The following is a 20,084-nucleotide window of genomic DNA, read 5'->3' as shown; positions in this document are numbered from 1 at the left end:
GTTGGTGTCTGCTTATATGGCACATGGGTCATTAGGACCCCTGAGACACCAGGGCTGTGGTGCAGCTGCTACCTCTCTACCTTTACTGTGGTTACTCCTCTGTTTTACATTGTGTTTTACTGGTCAATTGTCATATCTACGGCAATAACATTTAAGGGGTATTCAGGTTACAACAAATGATCTCCTATCTACTGAATAGGTGATAACTATTAGATCGATGGGGGTTCAACTGATTGGTCCAATTATGAGACCGGCTATGCCATGTTCGCTGTTTGAAAGGAGCGGTGGCTGAGCATGCTCATTGCCACCCCAGTCAAATGCTATGGTACTGCTAGAGATAGCCAAGGAATTGATCTCCCCTACCAGTTATCACCTGTCCACTGGATAGGGAGTAACTTGTTGTTACTATAATACCCCTTAAAATACATTGCACACTGAATGGGTTAATTCCATCACTTCTTGGAGTAAATCCATTTTAATTTAAATGTTATCAATTTTGACAGCTCCCATCATATTCCACATTAGATAAAAAGTAGGTGGGGAACACCCCTGGAACAAATTGTTACAGCCTGAGCTATAATTTCATGCACTGCGCTTCTTACGTTATTGTCAGACCCTATAATTATTTCATCACTGTTCTCCTTCTTTTTAAGTGACTGCTCAATGGTCTTAATATACCCTCTTTAGCATACCACCCACACTGTGCAACCAGGCAAGATGTTAATTCCCTTCAAATTACTATAGTTCAGACTTGAACAGGTACAACATGTCGTTCTCATACTACAACTCCCAGCATGACAAGCAAAACAAGAACCTATAAATGTATAATTGTGTCTGCGTGAAAATGCGGATCAACTGCACCAAATGGGGGTACAGGGTAAGTCAAATAGAGCATTACTAATATTTAAAGGGGCATTCCACCTTTCCATACATGGTCATATTGACAGGGTTATATTACTCTATTAGGGCATACTGAGTTGTACAATCCTTTTCTGTTTGAAGGATCCCCTGATTTGGGTATTCAGGTGCTGGAACCCCCAGTAATCAGTCTTATCTGGAGTTTTCTGCCAGCATATGCATGTTCCTTGTTCACTACTACAAGAGAATTGACACCTTACACGTGGCCATTGAAATTAATGAGCTGTCCAAGTAGTGCACAGAAAAGCCAGATACCCCAGAGAACAAGGGACCCCACAAAATAACTCTGAATTTTCTAAAAAGGTAGTTTAATACGGGTTTTCTAAACCAATAAGCCTCCGTCAATAAGCTGGAGAAAAAACTGCTGCAAAAATGAATGTTACATTTCCAGGCATTACAAGGGCAACCTATTGATCTCCTAATATCCCCCATAGTGGCACTGCAAGGGATCTAAAAGCTTGCTGTCGGTTTACTCTGCAGATTACAGGTGATAACTGGAGGTCTCAGATTCTGTATAGACAGCCATTATTAGATGGACCGGCATGTGAAGCCATTGGCAGTTAGTTGAAGCATCTTGGTATAGCTTTTACACAAGGATCATAGATTTCCATGCTGTACCTCTTCTAGAGCTCATTGCACATGAGCCTACAGTATGTGTTGGAAGCCTACTACTACTTTAAAGTTCACTTTCCGACACATATTTGGGCACATCTAACCTTCTGCATATTATCAACATTTGCAGTATTTACCTGGCAATGAGAACTTTATATAGAGGTGGACAGATCATTGTAGCCTTTAGTAGACATTTGGCTTTTCTTGTGGTTGGACAATACAAACTTCTGTAGACATAGCTACTTGCCATAACTGAGGTGGGTATTGCCAAGAGATGGTGGGAACACAAAAGGGCCACTTAAAAATAAGCGGATTGTTTACCACAGTGAACCCTGACAATACTTATATAATGTGTATTATACGTTTATTAGCCACCTGCTATATTGCACTGATACTGGGAGGTTGGAGGCACAACGTTTTTTTTGGGCTCATTTCTTACACCAACCTCGTTTCCACCTTGAAGGAAGGTCCTTGCTGCTGTTGAAGGTAGAGATCTATAATTAATACTGGAGAACTTGTCTTATAAAATTAGTAGTATATCACCTGTGTGCTTTCTACCTGTCTCCATTAGGTCAACTGTACACACCCCGAATGTGAACTTGTCCTTCGGGTTCTAGAGCAGGAGGCTGAATGTTATAAGAGAATGCGATCAGAAAATGAGACATTACACAGACCCACAGATGAAGGTAAAAGTCGTATGTGTAATAACTCACAGTATAAGAAGATATATATAATGTAGAAGTAAAAAACTGTATGTCACTGAATAGTTGTCCTACTAAAACTTAACTTTTAGTTATTAGCATTTAAAATAAGTCCCACATAAGTGTATAGATGACTTAAAAGTCGTATGTGCCTGAAAATTGACAAGACTGTAAAACTATTGTGCAGTAAAAGTTTCCTCCGGCTGGCCCTGTCTGTGTTCCAAATCTCGCGCCTGCGCCGTTCCGGTCTTCAGTCGGCGCAGGCGCACTGAGAGGAGGACGCTCGCTCGGCCGCTCATTCCTCAGTGCGCCTGCGCCGATGACATCACATCTACACCCGGCGCAGGCGCACTAATGAAGGAGTGCCGAGCGAGCGTCCTCCTCTCAGTGCGCCTGCGCCGACTGAAGACCGGTACGGCGCAGGCGCGAGATTTGGAACACAGACAGGGCCAGCCGGAGGAGGAGAGCGCTCGCTGGCCCTGTCAATCAACAGGAGGAGGGGGCGTATTTTTGAAAGGAGGATGCGGCGGCTACCAGCAAGCAACCGCCCTACTTGCTGGTACTTGCGAGGTAATTAACATATTATAAAAGTGCGGTTTTTAAAGAAACTAAGCCACAGAAAAAGGTAAGAGCACTATATATTGAATAATCGCACTATAAGGATTTTAATTAGCCCATAAATGAAAAATGACTTTTGGGGGGTGACAGAAGCCCTTTAAATGAATTGTCCAGTTTTGGCTATTCTGTGTTTTGTCACATGATCACCTTTTGTAATTAGTACTGTGTATGCAAGAATGGCTATGGATTATAAACAATTGGGGGATTTATCAAACTGGTGTAAAGGAAAATCATAGCAACCAATTCGACTTCAAAGGAGCTCTGAAAAATAATAGATGAAATCTGATTGCTTTGGGCAACTAAGCTAGTTTTCCTTTATGCCAATTTTGATAAATCTACCTCAATATTTCTACCTCCTTGTGCCCAGGAGGATTTAATTTTACTTTCACCCAATTTTAAAAGCATTCTGACCAATTACTGACAGAGTAGTAGACTCTTGAATCCACTGCAGTGAAAACAAGTTATTTGTGCCCCCCCACACAGCTGTTGTGCCCCCCCACACAATGTAATTTTTTGGGAGAAACCTGTATTGACAAACTACCTTCAGGACTGGTCATCAATATCTAATTAGTGGCAGACTACATCCCAACAATCAGGGGAGCGCTGCACCCTCACAGCAAACCAAGCACATTGTATAGCAGATATGCTTGGTATTGAAGCTCAGGCCCATTCTCTTGAATGAGACTGAACTGCAACTAGGCCATGCGACCGATTAATGTGATGTCACATGGATTATGAAAGGGCCTTAGCAATCACTGGAGCTTGGAAAAAGCAATCACTGGAGTCTTCAAACAGCAGATAATCAGGGGGTCCTGGAGTCGGACCCCCACCAATGAGATACTGATGACTTATCCTGAGGATAGGTAAGTCATCAAAATATGAATCCCGGAAAGCTTGTTTAAGAAAATATGGACTCTTCTTTTCACTACCAGATATCTTCAAAACATAACGTCTTGCAAATTGACTAGTAGGTAAAAACGCTATCTGCTTTTTTTGTTTTATTTTGTTTTAGTGACAATTTAATGCGTGACACACAACTGATTGACCAGTTGAGTGCCAGAGGACCTTTCACTAGAATAGAAAATCTAAACTAAGTATACAGACATGTAGAGCGGCGCCCAGGGAACTCCTTGCACTTACTATTATCCCTGGGCGCCGTTCCGTTATCCCGGTATAGCCTCCGGTATCTTCATATGTTCGACTCCACCCAGTTGAGCCTGCCGGCGTCTCTTTCTCCCAGGCTGTAGCGCTGGCCAATCGCAGCGCTCAGCTCATAGCCTGAGAGAAAAAAAAACTCTCAGGCTATGAGCTGAGCGCTGCGATTGGCCAGCGCTACAGCATGGGAGAAGGAGACGCTGGCAGGTTCCACTGGGTGGAGCCGAACATATGAAGCTACCGGAGGCTATAACGGGAGAACGGAGAGGCGCCCAGGGATAATAGTAAGTGCAGGGAGATCCCTGGGCGCCGCTCTCCATGTCTGTATACTTAGTTTAGATTTTCTATTCTAGTGAAAGGTCCTCTTTAAGCCATAAGTGAAATTCATCAAAATCTGTACAAGTGGAGATTTGCTCACTCAATTTGTCTAATGAACAGTCCAAATTTATAAGTGGACGGACGCTCATTCAGGTCTCCTGATGCAACTTTAGAAACTAAACTTGAGAGGATCATAAATAGAGAGAAAGCATAAAGAACTGAATTCTCCTCCTTTTTTAATTCACTCCTGGTTTTGGCTTCCAAAACCGCATCAAGAAACTAGACTGCGTGGCCGTACCCAAAGGTAAGCAAGCCATTGTACTTGACATACCAAGTGAAAAAAAGTGGTTCCCTAAGTGCCCAAGGAGAGAGACCTATATGTCTAGATCATAGTAATGTCTTCCTGGCAGGCAATTGCTCTCCCTTCAGAGAAGTGACCGTGTAGATTGTCGTTCCCCTCCAAAAAAAGAAAAATAACCAGAACAATTAAAGAACTTGTCCAGTATTAGGAAAACATTGCTCCTTTTTTACAAGAGTAGCGCCCCACCTATCCACAGGCTATGCATGGTGTAGGTCAGCTTCCTTCACACCAATGGAGCTATGCCGCAGAACAGAACCCATAGACAGTTGTGTCACTGTTTCTGGAAAGAGGCAGTCATGTTTCTGTAATCCTGTACAACTCCTTTAATAGCCATGGTCTTATGATTTATCAAACACACTTCTTTTTCTGTTATAGGATGTCCTACTGAGTGGGATGGTGTTAACTGTTGGAATGCAGCTTTATTAGGAGAGACTATGACTGTCTATTGTCCAGAAAGTCTTCAGATATTTCTTAAGACCAACGGTAGGAAGCATATGTGGTTACCTTCAATTATTATTTTTTATCATCCCTTTGTCCTGTTATTAAATTTTTTCCATTAACTATGGTAATATGGACATTGCCTGGAGCATGCAATGCAGGAGCTTCTGTAGTTGAAGTCCATGAGTCACCATTAACTACATTTATGATCATACTCAATGTTAGCAGACGATGTACACCTCCTAATATTACTTATATCATGCACAAGGTTCTTTATGTCCAATCTATAGGAAGCAGGATTTTAGGAATGTCAATTACTCTTCTCAGCATCTACAATTTCAAAGAAAAGGTCACAGTTGTCAGCAAGCTGAGAAATGCATCGATCTTCTAGGTTATGTAAGAACATCATGGCCACTAAAGCAAGAGTGGGTGTGAAGCATGTTTCAATAACTTTCCCGAATTGTTAAAAACTAGTATATGAACTTTGTTTCATCTGTAAATAATAATAATAGCTGTGTTGTGTGGAGACCTAAATTGTGGTAGCAGTCACACCTGGGCCCAGGTGCCTGAGAGTGTTCACAAGCCCCTCTGTCGCATATGAAAGCACAAGTATTATAAAAGGGAATTGTAGGTAGGAGGCCTTGTAATATACACTCCTAAATATTCAAACATGTGAATTGAGGAAGTAGCAGGTATTGCTTAAGATCTGCAAATGATCAAATATTCAAGACCCTAGCTTTGAAGCATGTGGGAGAGACATAAAAGCCAGAATGAAAACAAAAGTATTTTATTCACATGAAACCGTAAAATTTGATCAAGTCGCGTGGGATGATTGTGCAATGCCTCTTGTTCATCTCGGTGCCAGTTATCTCAAAATGAGAGGAACAAAATCCTGAGAGACCTTGGTTTATCACTCCGGCAGATCGCTACATGCCTAGGACGAGATGTCAGCACTGTTTATTGGTACATATCCCAGTGGTTGGGAGAACAACAAGGAACTAGAATGACAGCAAGAGGTGCAAAGGCGAACCTTTGCACAGACGGATTGTCTGAGCAGAAAAACTCGTAATAATCTGCTCTGTACTGCAAGTGAAATTGGATGTCACATACCAAGCCTAGGGTGGCAAACAATGTCTACACAAACCATCAGAAGGTGTTTGCACAACACTGGGAAATAAGCCAGATGTCCAGGTACACCACCAGCTACATTGACCTCACACCGCCGCTCTCAAAGGCTATCATGATGCACAACAAGAAGGCAATGAAAGCTGGAATGGAGGTCTACCCTCTTCAGTGATGAGTCACACTTTTGTCTCAGACACAATGATAGCTGGAGATTGGTCTGGAGACCACATTGGACAACTCCATGAAAAGGCCTTCCTAAGGGAACGTTACACCAGTCCTGCTCCTGGGATTATGATGTTGGGTGGCATAATCTACAGTGGCCAGAGCACTCTAGTCTTTATTTCAGGTACACTAACAGCCTGGCTATACATTGATTTGGTCATGGAACCAGATGTACCGCCTTTTCTCCAAAATGCCCCAGAAGCCATTTTTCAACAGGAGAACACCAGGCCTCATATTGCTTGTGTTACTGTGAGCAGTCTGCATTGCTCAAACATGCTACTATGGCTTGCAGCATCTCGAGACTTGTCTGCCATTGAGCACATCTAGGATGCCATTGGTTGGTAATTACAAAGGGAGCTGCCAGCAGTGAATCTTGATGATTTGTGTGCCCAAATGCATTCAGAGTGGCAGAACATTCCTCAGATAACAGTTAATAACCTCACTAATAGCATGCAAAGACGGGAATGTGCTTGTATTTCTACGTGTGGTGCTCATACTAAATACTGAATACATCGAGATGTTTTGAATATTTTGCTTCCATTTTATTATCCTTTGCATATTATTCACACATTTGTATCTGGTTTTGCAATGTCTACAGTATGTTGAGGAGTGTTTTTAGCATTGGAGCCTGGAAGCTTCAAGTTATGCTTTTAATGCAGAGAAGCATGGAGGCAATCATAGAATGAAAACAGAAACAATTAGTCATGTTAAGGAATTTTCCATTTCTGCATATTTACAAGATATCCTATATATTTTACATTTGATCCCCAAACCCTTTGTATGATAGGGGGTGCATAGGTAACAGTTACACCTGGGCTCACAAGCCCCTCTGCCACATAAGAAAGCACAAGTATTATAAATGAAAAGGTATAATGGTAGCACTACCGCGTCTGATTCCAAAGAGGGGTGCTCACAGCAAACAGATTCACCCAATCTATAATATAAGTAACAAAATGAATAAAAAGCTGGGCACTCACACTTATCTGGAGTAGGTGGTAATTTAATTCAACATAAAATACTGATAAAATAACATAATAAAATAAAATAACATAAACTTTAAAATGCATGTATTTACATATAAAATCCCTTAATAAAAGATAATCTAATGGTAGTCTGCCAGACTTGTAAGGGCTATCAACCCACCAGAACTAAGGACTAGGCACGGAGAAACAATTGTATGACCAAACCAGTCCACCGTGTGAGAATCACATTGATCTAAAATCGAAAAGATTCATAAAATTTGTCCATCCGACCATTGCAAAATTGCAACTCAGAACATATACCACATGTAGTGAGTCAGTCTATCTATTATTGTTCCACACTATTTGTGAAAGGGAATTGTCCATAGTATTCCAAGTTATATACTTGAGAACTTTGACCACACAATAGTAGACACAATAGTTCCAAATTGGTAAGGACATTTGAAAAATCGAGAATCACAACAAGCAAATCACTAAAGCATTCCTCTGAATTGTGCGGTATACTCACAGGCTTTTGCATGGGCGGGATTCGGTGCGTGTTTTGCGGCGTCCCGCATGGTATACTGCGCCAGGCCCCCCGCTCCTGTTTATTCACGTGAGTGCCGATGTAATTTGTCAGAGGTGGAAGTCGAAGATGTTGATTCGTGTCCTGAAGTTACTGGCACAAATATCGACGCTAATTACGAAATTGTTTGCATACGACAGACGTTGGCAAGGACTATATGGATGTCACGATAGGTAGGTAAGGGGGGAAATAACCAAACACAGGAAAACAGACAGAACAAACGACTAGGCCCAAAAGCTAGGGAGAAAAGGGTCACTTCCTAGCGATCCCTAAAAGTTTTCCCTTAACTGCTGTGCCCATGTGCATAACCTTATGGTGGAGATGCACATGCCCTTGTGCCTAAACCTAAACTCCCTGGGCAAACCCTAAGCAGCAGGTAAAAGGGAAGAGGCAAACTGCTTCTTCAAACCAGGAGGAAGCAAGCGTCTCCCTAGAGGCCTAGATAAAACACACAAACGCACGATTCAAAGGAAGGCTTTAGTGATTTGCTTGTTGTGATTCTCGATTTTTCAAATGTCCTTACCAATTTGGAACGGAGTCTACTATTGTGTGGTCAAAGTTCTCAAGTATATAACTTGGAATACTATGGACAATTCCCTTTCACAAGTAGTGTTGAACCATAATAGATAGACTGACTCACTACATGTGGTATATGTTCTGAGTTGCGATTTTGCAATAGTCGGATGGACGAATTTTATGAATCTTTTCGATTTTAGATCAATGTGATTCGTCACATAGTGGACTAGTTTGGTCATACAATTGTTTCTCTGTGTCTAGTCTCTGGGTCTGGTGGGTTGATAGCCCTTACAAGTCTGACCAGACTACCATTAGATCTTTTATTAAGGGATTTTATATGTAAATGCATGCATTTTAAAGTTTATGTTATTTTATCTGTATTTTATGTTGAATTAAATTACCACCTACTCCAGATAAGTGTGAGTGCCCAGCTTTTTATTAAGTATTAGAAATGCACACAAAGCTGCACCCCTATTATATAAAAAATAATGGGACCTGCACCTATATTGAGAATGGAGCGGGAAAATGGTGGCTGGAAGACCCCGGGTCCAGCCACCACCAAACGCTCTCCCCATTGAAGTGAATGGCATTGCACCGCGCTTGCATGGCCACCGCTCCAATAAATTTCTATGGGGCCAATGGAAATAGCCGAGTCAGCGCTTGGCTATTTTCGTTGGCCATATAAATGAATGGAGGGCAGCTGTGCCCGTGCAGTGAGCCCCCAGCGACTTTTCCAGCTATCTTTATGAGATAGGTGCGGGTCCCAGTGGTGGGACCCGCACCTATCAGAGAATGGGGGCATATCCTAGCAATATGCCCCCATTGTCTGTGATGGGAATGGCCCTTTTCAACTAGATAGGGGAGTACATATAGGGAGATATTTATCATCTCCCTGTATCAGTTTTCTGGTGTAAAAAAAAAGCAGCAGACTATGTGTTTGACTTTTTAAACTCGATTTTCAACAAACTTAGTCACAAGTGCCATTTTTACACCTCCCTTGCTACGTTCCAAAAAAGAAGCCATGGCATGGGTGGGGCCAGTGGGCCCTGCACATTTTTCTTTATTTGTGCCAGTTTTCTGGTGCAAATAAAGACAGAAATCTATGGCAGCTCATGCAGGTGCATGGTCTGCTGGAGGATGCGCCTAATTAATGACGAGGCCTGCAGCACAGGAGATTTCAAAGACAAATCTCCTCCATAGAGCTGTATGGGCCAGCCACCAGCCAGTATCTGTGTATACACTGCGTGCAGAATTATTAGGCAAATGAGTATTTTGACCACATCATCCTCTGTATGCATGTTGTCTTACTCCAAGCTGTATAGGCTCGAAAGCCTACTACTAATTAAGCATATTAGGTGATGTGCATCTCTGTAATGAGAAGGGGTGTGGTCTAATGACATCAACACCCTATATTAGGTGTGCATAATTATTAGGCAACTTCCTTTCCTTTGGCAAAATGGGTCAAAAGAAGGACTTGACAGGCTCAGAAAAGTCAAAAATAGTGAGATATCTTGCAGAGGGATGCAGCACTCTTAAAATTGCAAAGCTTCTGAAGCGTGATCATCGAACAATCAAGCGTTTCATTCAAAATAGTCAACAGGGTCGCAAGAAGCGTGGGAAAAAACCAAGGTGCAAAATAACTGCCCATGAACTGAGAAAAGTCAAGCGTGCAGCTGCCAAGATGCCACTTGCCACCAGTTTGGCCATATTTCAGAGCTGCAACATCACTGGAGTGCCCAAAGCACAAGGTGTGCAATACTCAGAGACATGGCCAAGGTAAGAAAGGCTGAAAGACGACCACCACTGAACAAGACACACAAGGTGAAACGTCAAGACTGGGCCAAGAAATATCTCAAGACTGATTTTTCTAAGGTTTTATGGACTGATGAAATGAGAGTGAGTCTAGATGGGCCAGATGGATGTGCCCGTGGCTGGATTGGTAAAGGGCAGAGAGCTCCAGTCCGACTCAGACGCCAGCAAGGTGGAGGTGGAGTACTGGTTTGGGCTGGTATCATCAAAGATGAGCTTGTGGGGCCTTTTCGGGTTGAGGATGGAGTCAAGCTCAACTCCCAGTCCTACTGCCAGTTTCTGGAAGACACCTTCTTCAAGCAGTGGTACAGGAAGAAGTCTGCATCCTTCAAGAAAAACATGATTTTCATGCAGGACAATGCTCCATCACACGCGTCCAAGTACTCCACAGCGTGGCTGGAAAGAAAGGGTATAAAAGAAGAAAATCTAATGACATGGCCTCCTTGTTCACCTGATCTGACCCCCCTTGAGAACCTGTGGTCCATCATCAAATGTGAGATTTACAAGGAGGGAAAACAGTACACCTCTCTGAACAGTGTCTGGGAGGCTGTGGTTGCTGCTGCACGCAATGTTGATGGTGAACAGATCAAAACACTGACAGAATCCATGGATGGCAGGCTTTTGAGTGTCCTTGCAAAGAAAGGTGGCTATATTGGTCACTGATTTGTTTTTGTTTTGTTTTTGAATGTCAGAAATGTATATTTGTGAATGTTGAGATGTTATATTGGTTTCACTGGTAAAAATAAATAATTGAAATGGGTATATATTTGTTTTTTGTTAAGTTGCCTAATAATTATGCACAGTAATAGTCACCTGCACACACAGATATCCCCCTAAAATAGCTAAAACTAAAAACAAACTAAAAACTACTTCCAAAAATATTCAGCTTTGAAATTAATGAGTTTTTTGGGTTCATTGAGAACATGGTTGTTGTTCAATAATAAAATTAATCCTCAAAAATACAACTTGCCTAATAATTCTGCACTCCCTGTATATCTCAACTGCATTTGAGTGTACGGAGTGTGGTGGATGTTGTTTGGATTGAGGGATTAGGTTCTGAGGAATAATGTTATAGGGGTGAATGGAGAAGCGTTAGATTAGGGAATACGATAGTCCATCCTAAAAAGATTTGTTTTTAGGGCACGCTTAATGAAGCATTCCCACAAAAATCTTTATTCTCTGATCTCTGATTTCCTACTGACACAGGACAGGAAGTCAGTTACTTCTATATTCATTCCTGTAAGAGTTATTTCTGGCTTCCTGTCCATACATAAGATGCTATGTTATTTGGAAAGTCAGAGTGTTGGTCACAGTACACAGTTGAAGATCAGAAGGGAGGAGATAACTCACAAATACTGTCACCGGTGGGACAATTATAACTTCACTACAGTTTACATCATGTACCTTTCTAAAAGGTAAACTTTTTTGGGAGTGCTTCTCTAAAGGGAACTTGTTAGCTTCCTTAGGCTTTGTTCACATCACTATTCAGCCTTTCTGTTCTCCTGCTCTGTTTAGGAGCAGGAGAATGGAAAGGAAGGTTTCGGCACATAACTGAGCAGAACGGAACCTAAGGACCCTATAGACCAGGGATGGGCAAACTGCCCCTCTCCGGCTGTTGTAAAACTACAACTCCCAGTATGCCCAGTCTGCCTACAGCTGTCAGCTTACAGCAGGGCATGATGGGATCTGTAGTTTTACAACAGCTGGAGAGCCGCAGTTTGCCAATCCCTGCCATAGATTATAACTGGGTCCGCTCAGAGGAAGATTTGGGAGCGGAGACAAAAGTTGTGCATGCAGGACTTTTGTCTCCGCTTCAAAAATCTTCCTGTGAGCGGAAACCTAACAGACCCCATTATAATCTATGGGGTTCTTAGGTTCCGTTCTGCTCAGTTATGTGCCGAATCCGTGATGTGAACAAAGTCTTATGCTGCCTGCTTTGATTGACAGTTTTTTCCCCGTACTTCCTACTTAGGAAAAAACTGTCAATCAAATTCCTGAAAACGTGGGCAGCTTGTGTATGAGGAAGACAAATCTTTCAAAGCAAAGTTCTATAAGACTGCTTTATTTTTAACATACCAGTGACAGACTGCTTACTCTATGCTGTCTTCAGAGAGCAACATAAGGGAGTTGACAGGTTCCCTTTAAAGCTGTGGATAAAGTTGTGAATACAGTAAATCTGTAGCACACCAGTTTTTCAGCACAACCGGACAAACAAGTGCGTTTATATCAATATCCCCAATCGACCACAATTCAGATTCTCTATAGAAAAATGCAACAAACCGCAGGTTTCTTCTATTTGATATCTTATCCAAAATCTTGTGCGTTCATCAATAATTTCATATCATAAGCACATAGGGAGTCATTTTGTAAAAGGGAATACTAATTGTTAATATTTGGAGTTAATATTAATAATTCATATTAATAAACAGACGTAGATCAGCTATTGCTGACTCTGACTATTTCCTTTATTTTACCTGTTGCTCTCCCTCTTTCCTGAACTGCGTGCGCTGACTTGCGGCTGCTATAAAAGACTATAAGCTGTATTTAAATAATACAGTATTTATTAAACCAATAACACGTTTACAGTCAATTATTTCATATATACAGTACAGACCAAAAGTTTGGACACACCTTCTCATTCAAAGAGTTTTCTTTATTTTCATGACTATAAAGGCATCAAAACTATGAATTAACACATGTGGAATTATATACATAACAAACAAGTGTGAAACAACTGAAAATATGTCATATTCTAGGTTCTTCAAAGTAGCCACCTTTTGCTTGGATTACTGCTTTGCACACTCTTGGCATTCTCTTGATGAGCTTCAAGAGGTAGTCCCCTGAAATGGTCTTCCAACAGTCTTGAAGGAGTTCCCAGAGATGCTTAGCACTTGTTGGCCCTTTTGCCTTCACTCTGCGGTCCAGCTCACCCCAAACCATCTCGATTGGGTTCAGGTCCGGTGACTGTGGAGGCCAGGTCATCTGGCGCAGCACCCATCACTCTCCTTCATGGTCAAATAGCCCTTACTTTCAAAGTTTTCCCAATTTTTCGGCTGACTGACCTTCATTTCTTAAAGTAATGATGGCCACTCGTTTTTCTTTACTTAGCTGCTTTTTTCTTGCCATAATACAAATTCTAACAGTCTATTCATTAGGACTATCAGCTGTGTATCCACCTGACTTCTCCTCAACGCAACTGATGGTCCCAACCCAATTTATAAGGCAAGAAATCCCACTTATTAAACCTGACAGGGCACACCTGTGAAGTGAAAACCATTTCAGGGGACTACCTCTTGAAGCTCATCAAGAGAATGCCAAGAGTGTGCAAAGCAGTAATCAAAGCAAAAGGTGGCTACTTTGAAGAACCTAGAATATGACATATTTTCAGTTGTTTCACACTTGTTTGTTATGTATATAATTCCACATGTGTTAATTCATAGTTTTGATGCCTTCAGTGTGAATCTACAATTTTCATAGTCATGAAAATAAAGAAAACTCTTTGAATGAGAAGGTGTGTCCAAACTTTTGGTCTGTACTGTATATATATATATATATATATATATATATACAGTACAGACCAAAAGTTTGGACACACCTTCTCATTCAAAGAGTTTTCTTTATTTTCATGACTATGAAAATTGTATATTCACACTGAAGGCATCAAAACTATGAATTAACACATGTGGAATTATATACATAACAAACAAGTGTGAAGCAACTGAAAATATCTCATATTCTAGGTTCTTCAAAGTAGCCACCTTTTGCTTTGATTACTGCTTTGCACACTCTTGATGAGCTTCAAGAGGTAGTCCCCTGAAATGATTTTCACTTCACAGGTGTGCCCTGTCAGGTTTAATAAGTGGGATTTCTTGCCTTATAAATGGGGTTGGGACCATCAGTTGCGTTGAGGAGAAGTCAGGTGGATACACAGCTGATAGTCATACTGAATAGACTGTTAGAATTTGTATTATGGCAAGAAAAAAGCAGCTAAGTAAAGAAAAATGAGTGGCCATCATTACTTTAAGAAATGAAGGTCAGTCAGTCAGCCGAAAAATTGGGAAAACTTTGAAAGTAAGGGCTATTTGACCATGAAGGAGAGTGATGGGGTGCTGCGCCAGATTACCTGGTCTCCACAGTCACTGGACCTGAACCAAATCGAGATGGTTTGGGGTGAGCTGGACCGCAGAGTGAAGGCAAAAGGGCCAACAAGTGCTAAGCATCTCTGGGAACTCCTTCAAGACTGTTGGAAGACCTTTTCAGGGGACTACCTCTTGAAGCTCATCAAGAGAATGCCAAGAGTGTGCAAAGCAGTAATCCAAGCAAAAGGTGGCTACTTTGAAGAACCTAGAATATGACATATTTTCAGTTGTTTCACACTTGTTTGTTATGTATATAATTCCACATGTGTTAATTCATAGTTTTGATGCCTTCATAGTCATGAAAATAAAGAAAACTCTTTGAATGAGAAGGTGTGTCCAAACTTTTGGTCTGTACTGTATATATATATTTATATCAATGGTTATATAAATATATATATATATATATATATATATATAGACGCACACGGTAATATACTAACAGCACAATAATAAACCTAATTACTCTAACACTATACAATTCCAACTATAATTCCACCCCAAAATCTAGCTAGACATACACTCACACACACACACGTACAGTTGCAAGAAAAAGTACGTCAACCCTTTGGAATGATATGGATTTCTGCACAAATTGGTCATAAAATGTGATCTGATCATCTAAGTCACAACAATAGACAATCACAGTCTGCTTAAACTAATAACACACAAAGAATTAAATGTTACCATGTTTTTATTGAAGACACCATGTAAACATTCACAGTGCAGATGGAAAAAGTATGTGAACCCCTAGACTAATGACATCTCCAAGAGCTAATTGGAGTGAGGTGTCAGCCAACTGGAGTCCAATCAATGAGATGAGATTGGAGGTGTTGGTTACAGCTGCCCTGCCCTATAAAAAACACACACCAGTTCTGGGTTTGCTTTTCACAAGAAGCTTTGCCTGATGTGAATGATGCCTCACACAAAAGAGCTCTCAGAAGACCTACGATTAAGAATTGTTGACTTGCATAAAGCTGGAAAGGGTTATAAAAGTATCTCCAAAAGCCTTGCTGTTCATCAGTCCACGGTAAGACAAATTGTCTATAAATGGAGAAAGTTCAGCACTGCTGCTACTCTCCCTAGGAGTGACCGTCTTGTCAAGATGACTGCACGAGCACAGCGCAGACTGCTCAATGAGGTGAAGAAGAATACTAGAGTGTCAGCTAAAGACTTACAAAAGTCTCTGGCATATGCTAGCATCCCTGTTAGCGAATCTACGATACATAAAACACTAAACAAGAATGGATTTCATGAAAGGATACCACAGAGGAAGCCACTGCTGTACAGAAAAACATTGCTGCACGTTTACAGTTTGCACAAGAGCATCTGGATGTTCTACAGCAGTATTGGCAAAATATTCTGTGGACAGATGAAACCAAAGTTGAGTTGTTTGGAAGAAACACACAACACTATGTGTGGAGAAAAAGAGGAACAGCACACCAACATCAAAACTTAATCCCAACTGTGAAATATGGTGGTGGGGGCATCATGGTTTGGGGCTGCTTTGCTGCGTCAGGGCCTGGACGGATTGCTATCATCGATGGAAAAATGAATTCCCAAGTTTATCAAGACATTTTGCAGGAGAACTTAAGGCCAACTGTCCACCAGCTGAAGCTCAACAGAAGATTGGTGTTGCAACAAGACAACGACCCAAAGCATAGAAGTAAATCAACAACAGAATGGCTTAAACAGAAGAAAATACGCCTTCTGGAGTGGCCCAGTCAGAGTCCTGACCTCAACCCGATTGAGATGCTGTGGCATGACCTCAAGAAAGGGATTCACACCAGACATCCCAAGAATATTGCTGAACTGAAACAGTTCTGTAAAGAGGAATGGTCAAGAATTACTCCTGACCGTTGTGCACGTCTGATGAATGTTTACACGTTGTGCACTGTGAATGTTTACATGGTGTGTTCAATAAAAACATGGTAACATTTAATTCTTTGTGTTATTAGTTTAAGCAGACTGTGATTGTCTATTGTTGTGACTTAGATGAAAATCAGTTCACATTTTATGACCAATTTGTGCAGAAATCCATATCATTCCAAAGGGTTCACATACTTTTTCTTGCAACTGTATTAGCAGCAGCACCTGATGCTACACTGTCCCTACAAGGGGTTACACAATACAAGGGTTACAGGCTCCAATGCAGGGAGTAGGGATATATTGTAGGGGTACAAGGCAGGGTGATGCAGAGGTTAATATATATACAGTATATATATATATATATATATATATATATATATAAATTTGGGCAGTGGGAAAGGGTTAATAATAATGGGAGCAATAAAGGGGTTAATGGTACTTAGCCAATGTTCATAATCTCTGTTTCAGGAGGGGCTTCTCAGCTTATCTCAAGTCCACTCTTCCATGTGTTTCCTTCCTCTGTTTGTGGTGATGAGCCCCCCAAGAGCCTTTGTCCTGGCTTGGGCTAATATAAGTACATAGCAGCCCCCCTCCCCCTCCTCAACCTAAGGTGCAGGGATATGACTCATCTTGTGCGTCTGACGGAATGCATGCACTCAGACTGTCACATAACTGCCAATTGGTCCCCTGAGGCTCACTCAGGATCTGTACAGATAAAAGTACAACAGAATTCCTGTCCAATGTGTAGATGAGAGCACAGTTCCCCCATATACACCATGGCAACACACGGCCATGTCATAAACAATCCCTAAACAGAAGGTGATGGAGAGCATAATAACTAGGCTGGTATATACAGTGAGGAACAGAAGTATTTGTAACACCCTGCGATTTTGCAAGTTCTCTCACTTAGAAAGAACGGAGTGGTCTGAAATTCACATTGTAGGTGCATTCCCACTCTGAGAGACAGAATAAAAAAAAAATCTGGAAATCACATTGTATGATTTTTAAAGAATTTATTTGTCTTGCACTGCTGAACATAAGTGTTTGAACACCTGAGAAAATCAGTGTTAATATTTGGTACAGAAGCCTTTGTTTGCAATTACAGAGGTCAAACGTTTCCTGTAGTTCTTGACCAGGTTTGCACACACTGCAACAGGGATTTTGGTCCATTCCTCCACACAGATCTTCTCTAGATCTGTCAGGTTTTGGGGCTGTCGCTGAGCAACAGGGAGTTTCAGCTCTCTCCAAAGATGTTCTATTGGATTTAGGTCTGCAGACTGGCTAGACCACTCCAGAACCTTGATATGCTTCTTACGGAGCCACTCCTTGGTTATCCTGGCTGTGTGCTTTGGGTTGTTGTCATGTTGGAAGACCCAGCCACGACCCATCTTCAATTCTCTGACTGAGGGAAGGAGGTTGTTGCTCAAAATCTCACAATAAATGGCCCCATTCATCCTCTCCTTAATACAGTGCAGTCGTCCTGTCCTCTTGACAGAAAAGCACCCCCAAAGCATGATGTTACCACCCCCTTGCTTCAAAGTAGGGATGGTGTTCTTGGGATGCAACTCATCCTTCTTTTTCCTCCAAACACGACGAGTGACGTTTAGACCAAAAAGTTCTACTTTGGTCTCATCTGACCACATGACTTTCTCCCATGCCTCTCTGGATCATCCAGATGGTCATTGGCAAACTTCAGACGGGCCTGGACATGTGATGACTTGAGCAGGGGAACCTTCTGTGCACTGCATAATTTGACACCATGATGGCGTAGTGTTCTACCGACAGTGACCTTTGAAACTGTGGTCCCAGCTCTCTTCATGTCATTGACCAGCTCCTCCCTTGTAGTTCTGGGCTTATTCCTCACCTTTCTTATCATCAGTGATACCCCACGAGGTGAGATCTTGCATGGAGCCCCAGTCCGAGGGAGACTGACAGTCGTCTTTAGCCTCTTCCATTTTCTAACAATTGCTCCAACAGTTGATCTATTTTCACCAATCTGCTTGGCAATTACCCTCTAGCCCTTTCTAGCCTTGTGGAGGTCCACAATTTTGTCTCTGGTGTCTTTTGACAGCTCTTTGGTCTTGCCCATGGTAGTAGTTGGCATCTGACTGACTGTGAGGTGGACAGGTGTCTTTAAAGAGCTCCGACAGGTGCTACTAAGTTAGATTAATGAGTGGAGTAGAGGCACAGTAACAGGTCTTTGAGAGACAGAATTCTTGCTGTTTCTCAGGTGTTCAAATACTTATGTTCTATTCTGTCTCTCAGAATTGGAATGCACCTACAATGTGAATTTCAGACCCCTCCATGATTTCTAAGTGGGAAAATTTCAGGGTGTTCAAATACTTCTGTTCCTCACTGTGTATATATATATATATATATATATATATACCCAATATATGCACTTCCCTCTACACATTTACTATTAGATATGTCTGCTGGCGTTATGACTGTCGCAGATTGCAGGCCAAAGGTTATTTGTACCGCAATCTACGACTTTTCCCCACACACGCCAGGTCTAACAAAGGGGTGTAGCGGGGAAATGGGATGGGCTGGTTTTAGGCGTAGAAAATGATCCTAATTTAAGCCAGCAAGGAAGCCGGCTTACATTTACACTGGTAGTGGATGCGCCGAAGTTATGTCTGGGATCCACTGCCAGAGCACAGGGTTATTAAAACCAGGGTCTAAAACGCCGGTCTTAATAAATGATCCTGTGACAACTCGGGGTCACTTAGCTTTCCAGGATCGCTGTCTTCTCACCTTAAACCAGGGGTAGGCAACCTCCCGCACTCCAGCTGTTGAGAAACTACAACTCCCAGCATTCATTCTTACTCTGCTCTTCTCAGAACTCTCATAGAAATTATTAAGGCATGCTGGGAATTATATTTTCACAGCAGCTGGAGTGACGAAGTTTGCTAAACCCCTATCTTAGACGGTTGGCACACCTCAAGAAGCCGCTCCAACACTGCATATTTGGGTACAAACTGGCCACAATCAGGTTTATTGTCACTTTTACAGCAGTCCAAACATAAACATAAATCCTCGGCCATCTGGCCATTAACTACACAATAGTTTCCCTCTCTATCAGGATCTGGTCTACCACCCAGCTCCTCAAAGCCTAACTCAGTGCTTACTCCACACAGCGTCAGAGGCTCCCGGCTCCCACAGGCCTTGGCGCAGCCTGCTTCTTCCTCATACTGGGAGCCCTGATTGAGGAGCTCAGCCCACATTTAGGTCTTATGCACACGACTGTATGTATTTTGCGGTCCGCAAAAAACGTATCCGCGCAAAATACGGATGACATCCACCTGCATTCCGTATTTTGCAGAATGGAACAGCTGGCCCCTAATAGAACAGTCCTATTCTTGTCCGTAATGCGGACAATAATAGGACATGTTCTAATTTTTTGCGGAATGGAAATACGGACATACGAAATTGGAATGCACACGGAGTAACTTCCGTTTTTTTTTCAGACCCATTGAAATGAATAGTTCCGCATACGGTGCACAAAAAAAACGGAACGGACATGGAAAGATAATACATTTGTGTGCATGAACCCTTACCTAAGCTCCTCAGCAGGCTGCTACTTATCCTCATTACCAGCCTAGCTGATACACACAGAGGAAAAACCCTATTTCCCCAGTCTTTCTTAGGCCGAATGCGCACGGCCGTGGAACACGGCCATGAGCGGTCTGTGGTATCCCGGCCTGGCATCCTGCTGACAGCAGGAGTGCACGGCGCCAT

At 42.0% G+C, this 20,084-nt stretch overlaps 1 protein-coding gene across 1 annotated transcript in view; it reads left to right on the top strand.

The window, feature by feature from the left end:
* The window catches only part of LOC121005662 (vasoactive intestinal polypeptide receptor 1-like), a 170,164-nt gene that overhangs the window by 7,481 nt on the left and 142,599 nt on the right, over positions 1–20,084 (top strand). The window contains exons 5-6 of the mRNA XM_040438437.1: positions 2,102–2,216; positions 5,059–5,166. Coding sequence (XP_040294371.1) covers positions 2,102–2,216; positions 5,059–5,166 — 223 coding nt within the window. The remainder of the gene's footprint in view (positions 1–2,101; positions 2,217–5,058; positions 5,167–20,084) is intronic.

The sequence above is a fragment of the Bufo bufo genome, chromosome 6 (assembly GCF_905171765.1).
Source record: "Bufo bufo chromosome 6, aBufBuf1.1, whole genome shotgun sequence".
NCBI lineage: Eukaryota > Metazoa > Chordata > Amphibia > Anura > Bufonidae > Bufo > Bufo bufo.
Note: the sequence above shows the minus strand (reverse complement) of the source record. Positions and strands in the feature narration are given on the sequence as shown.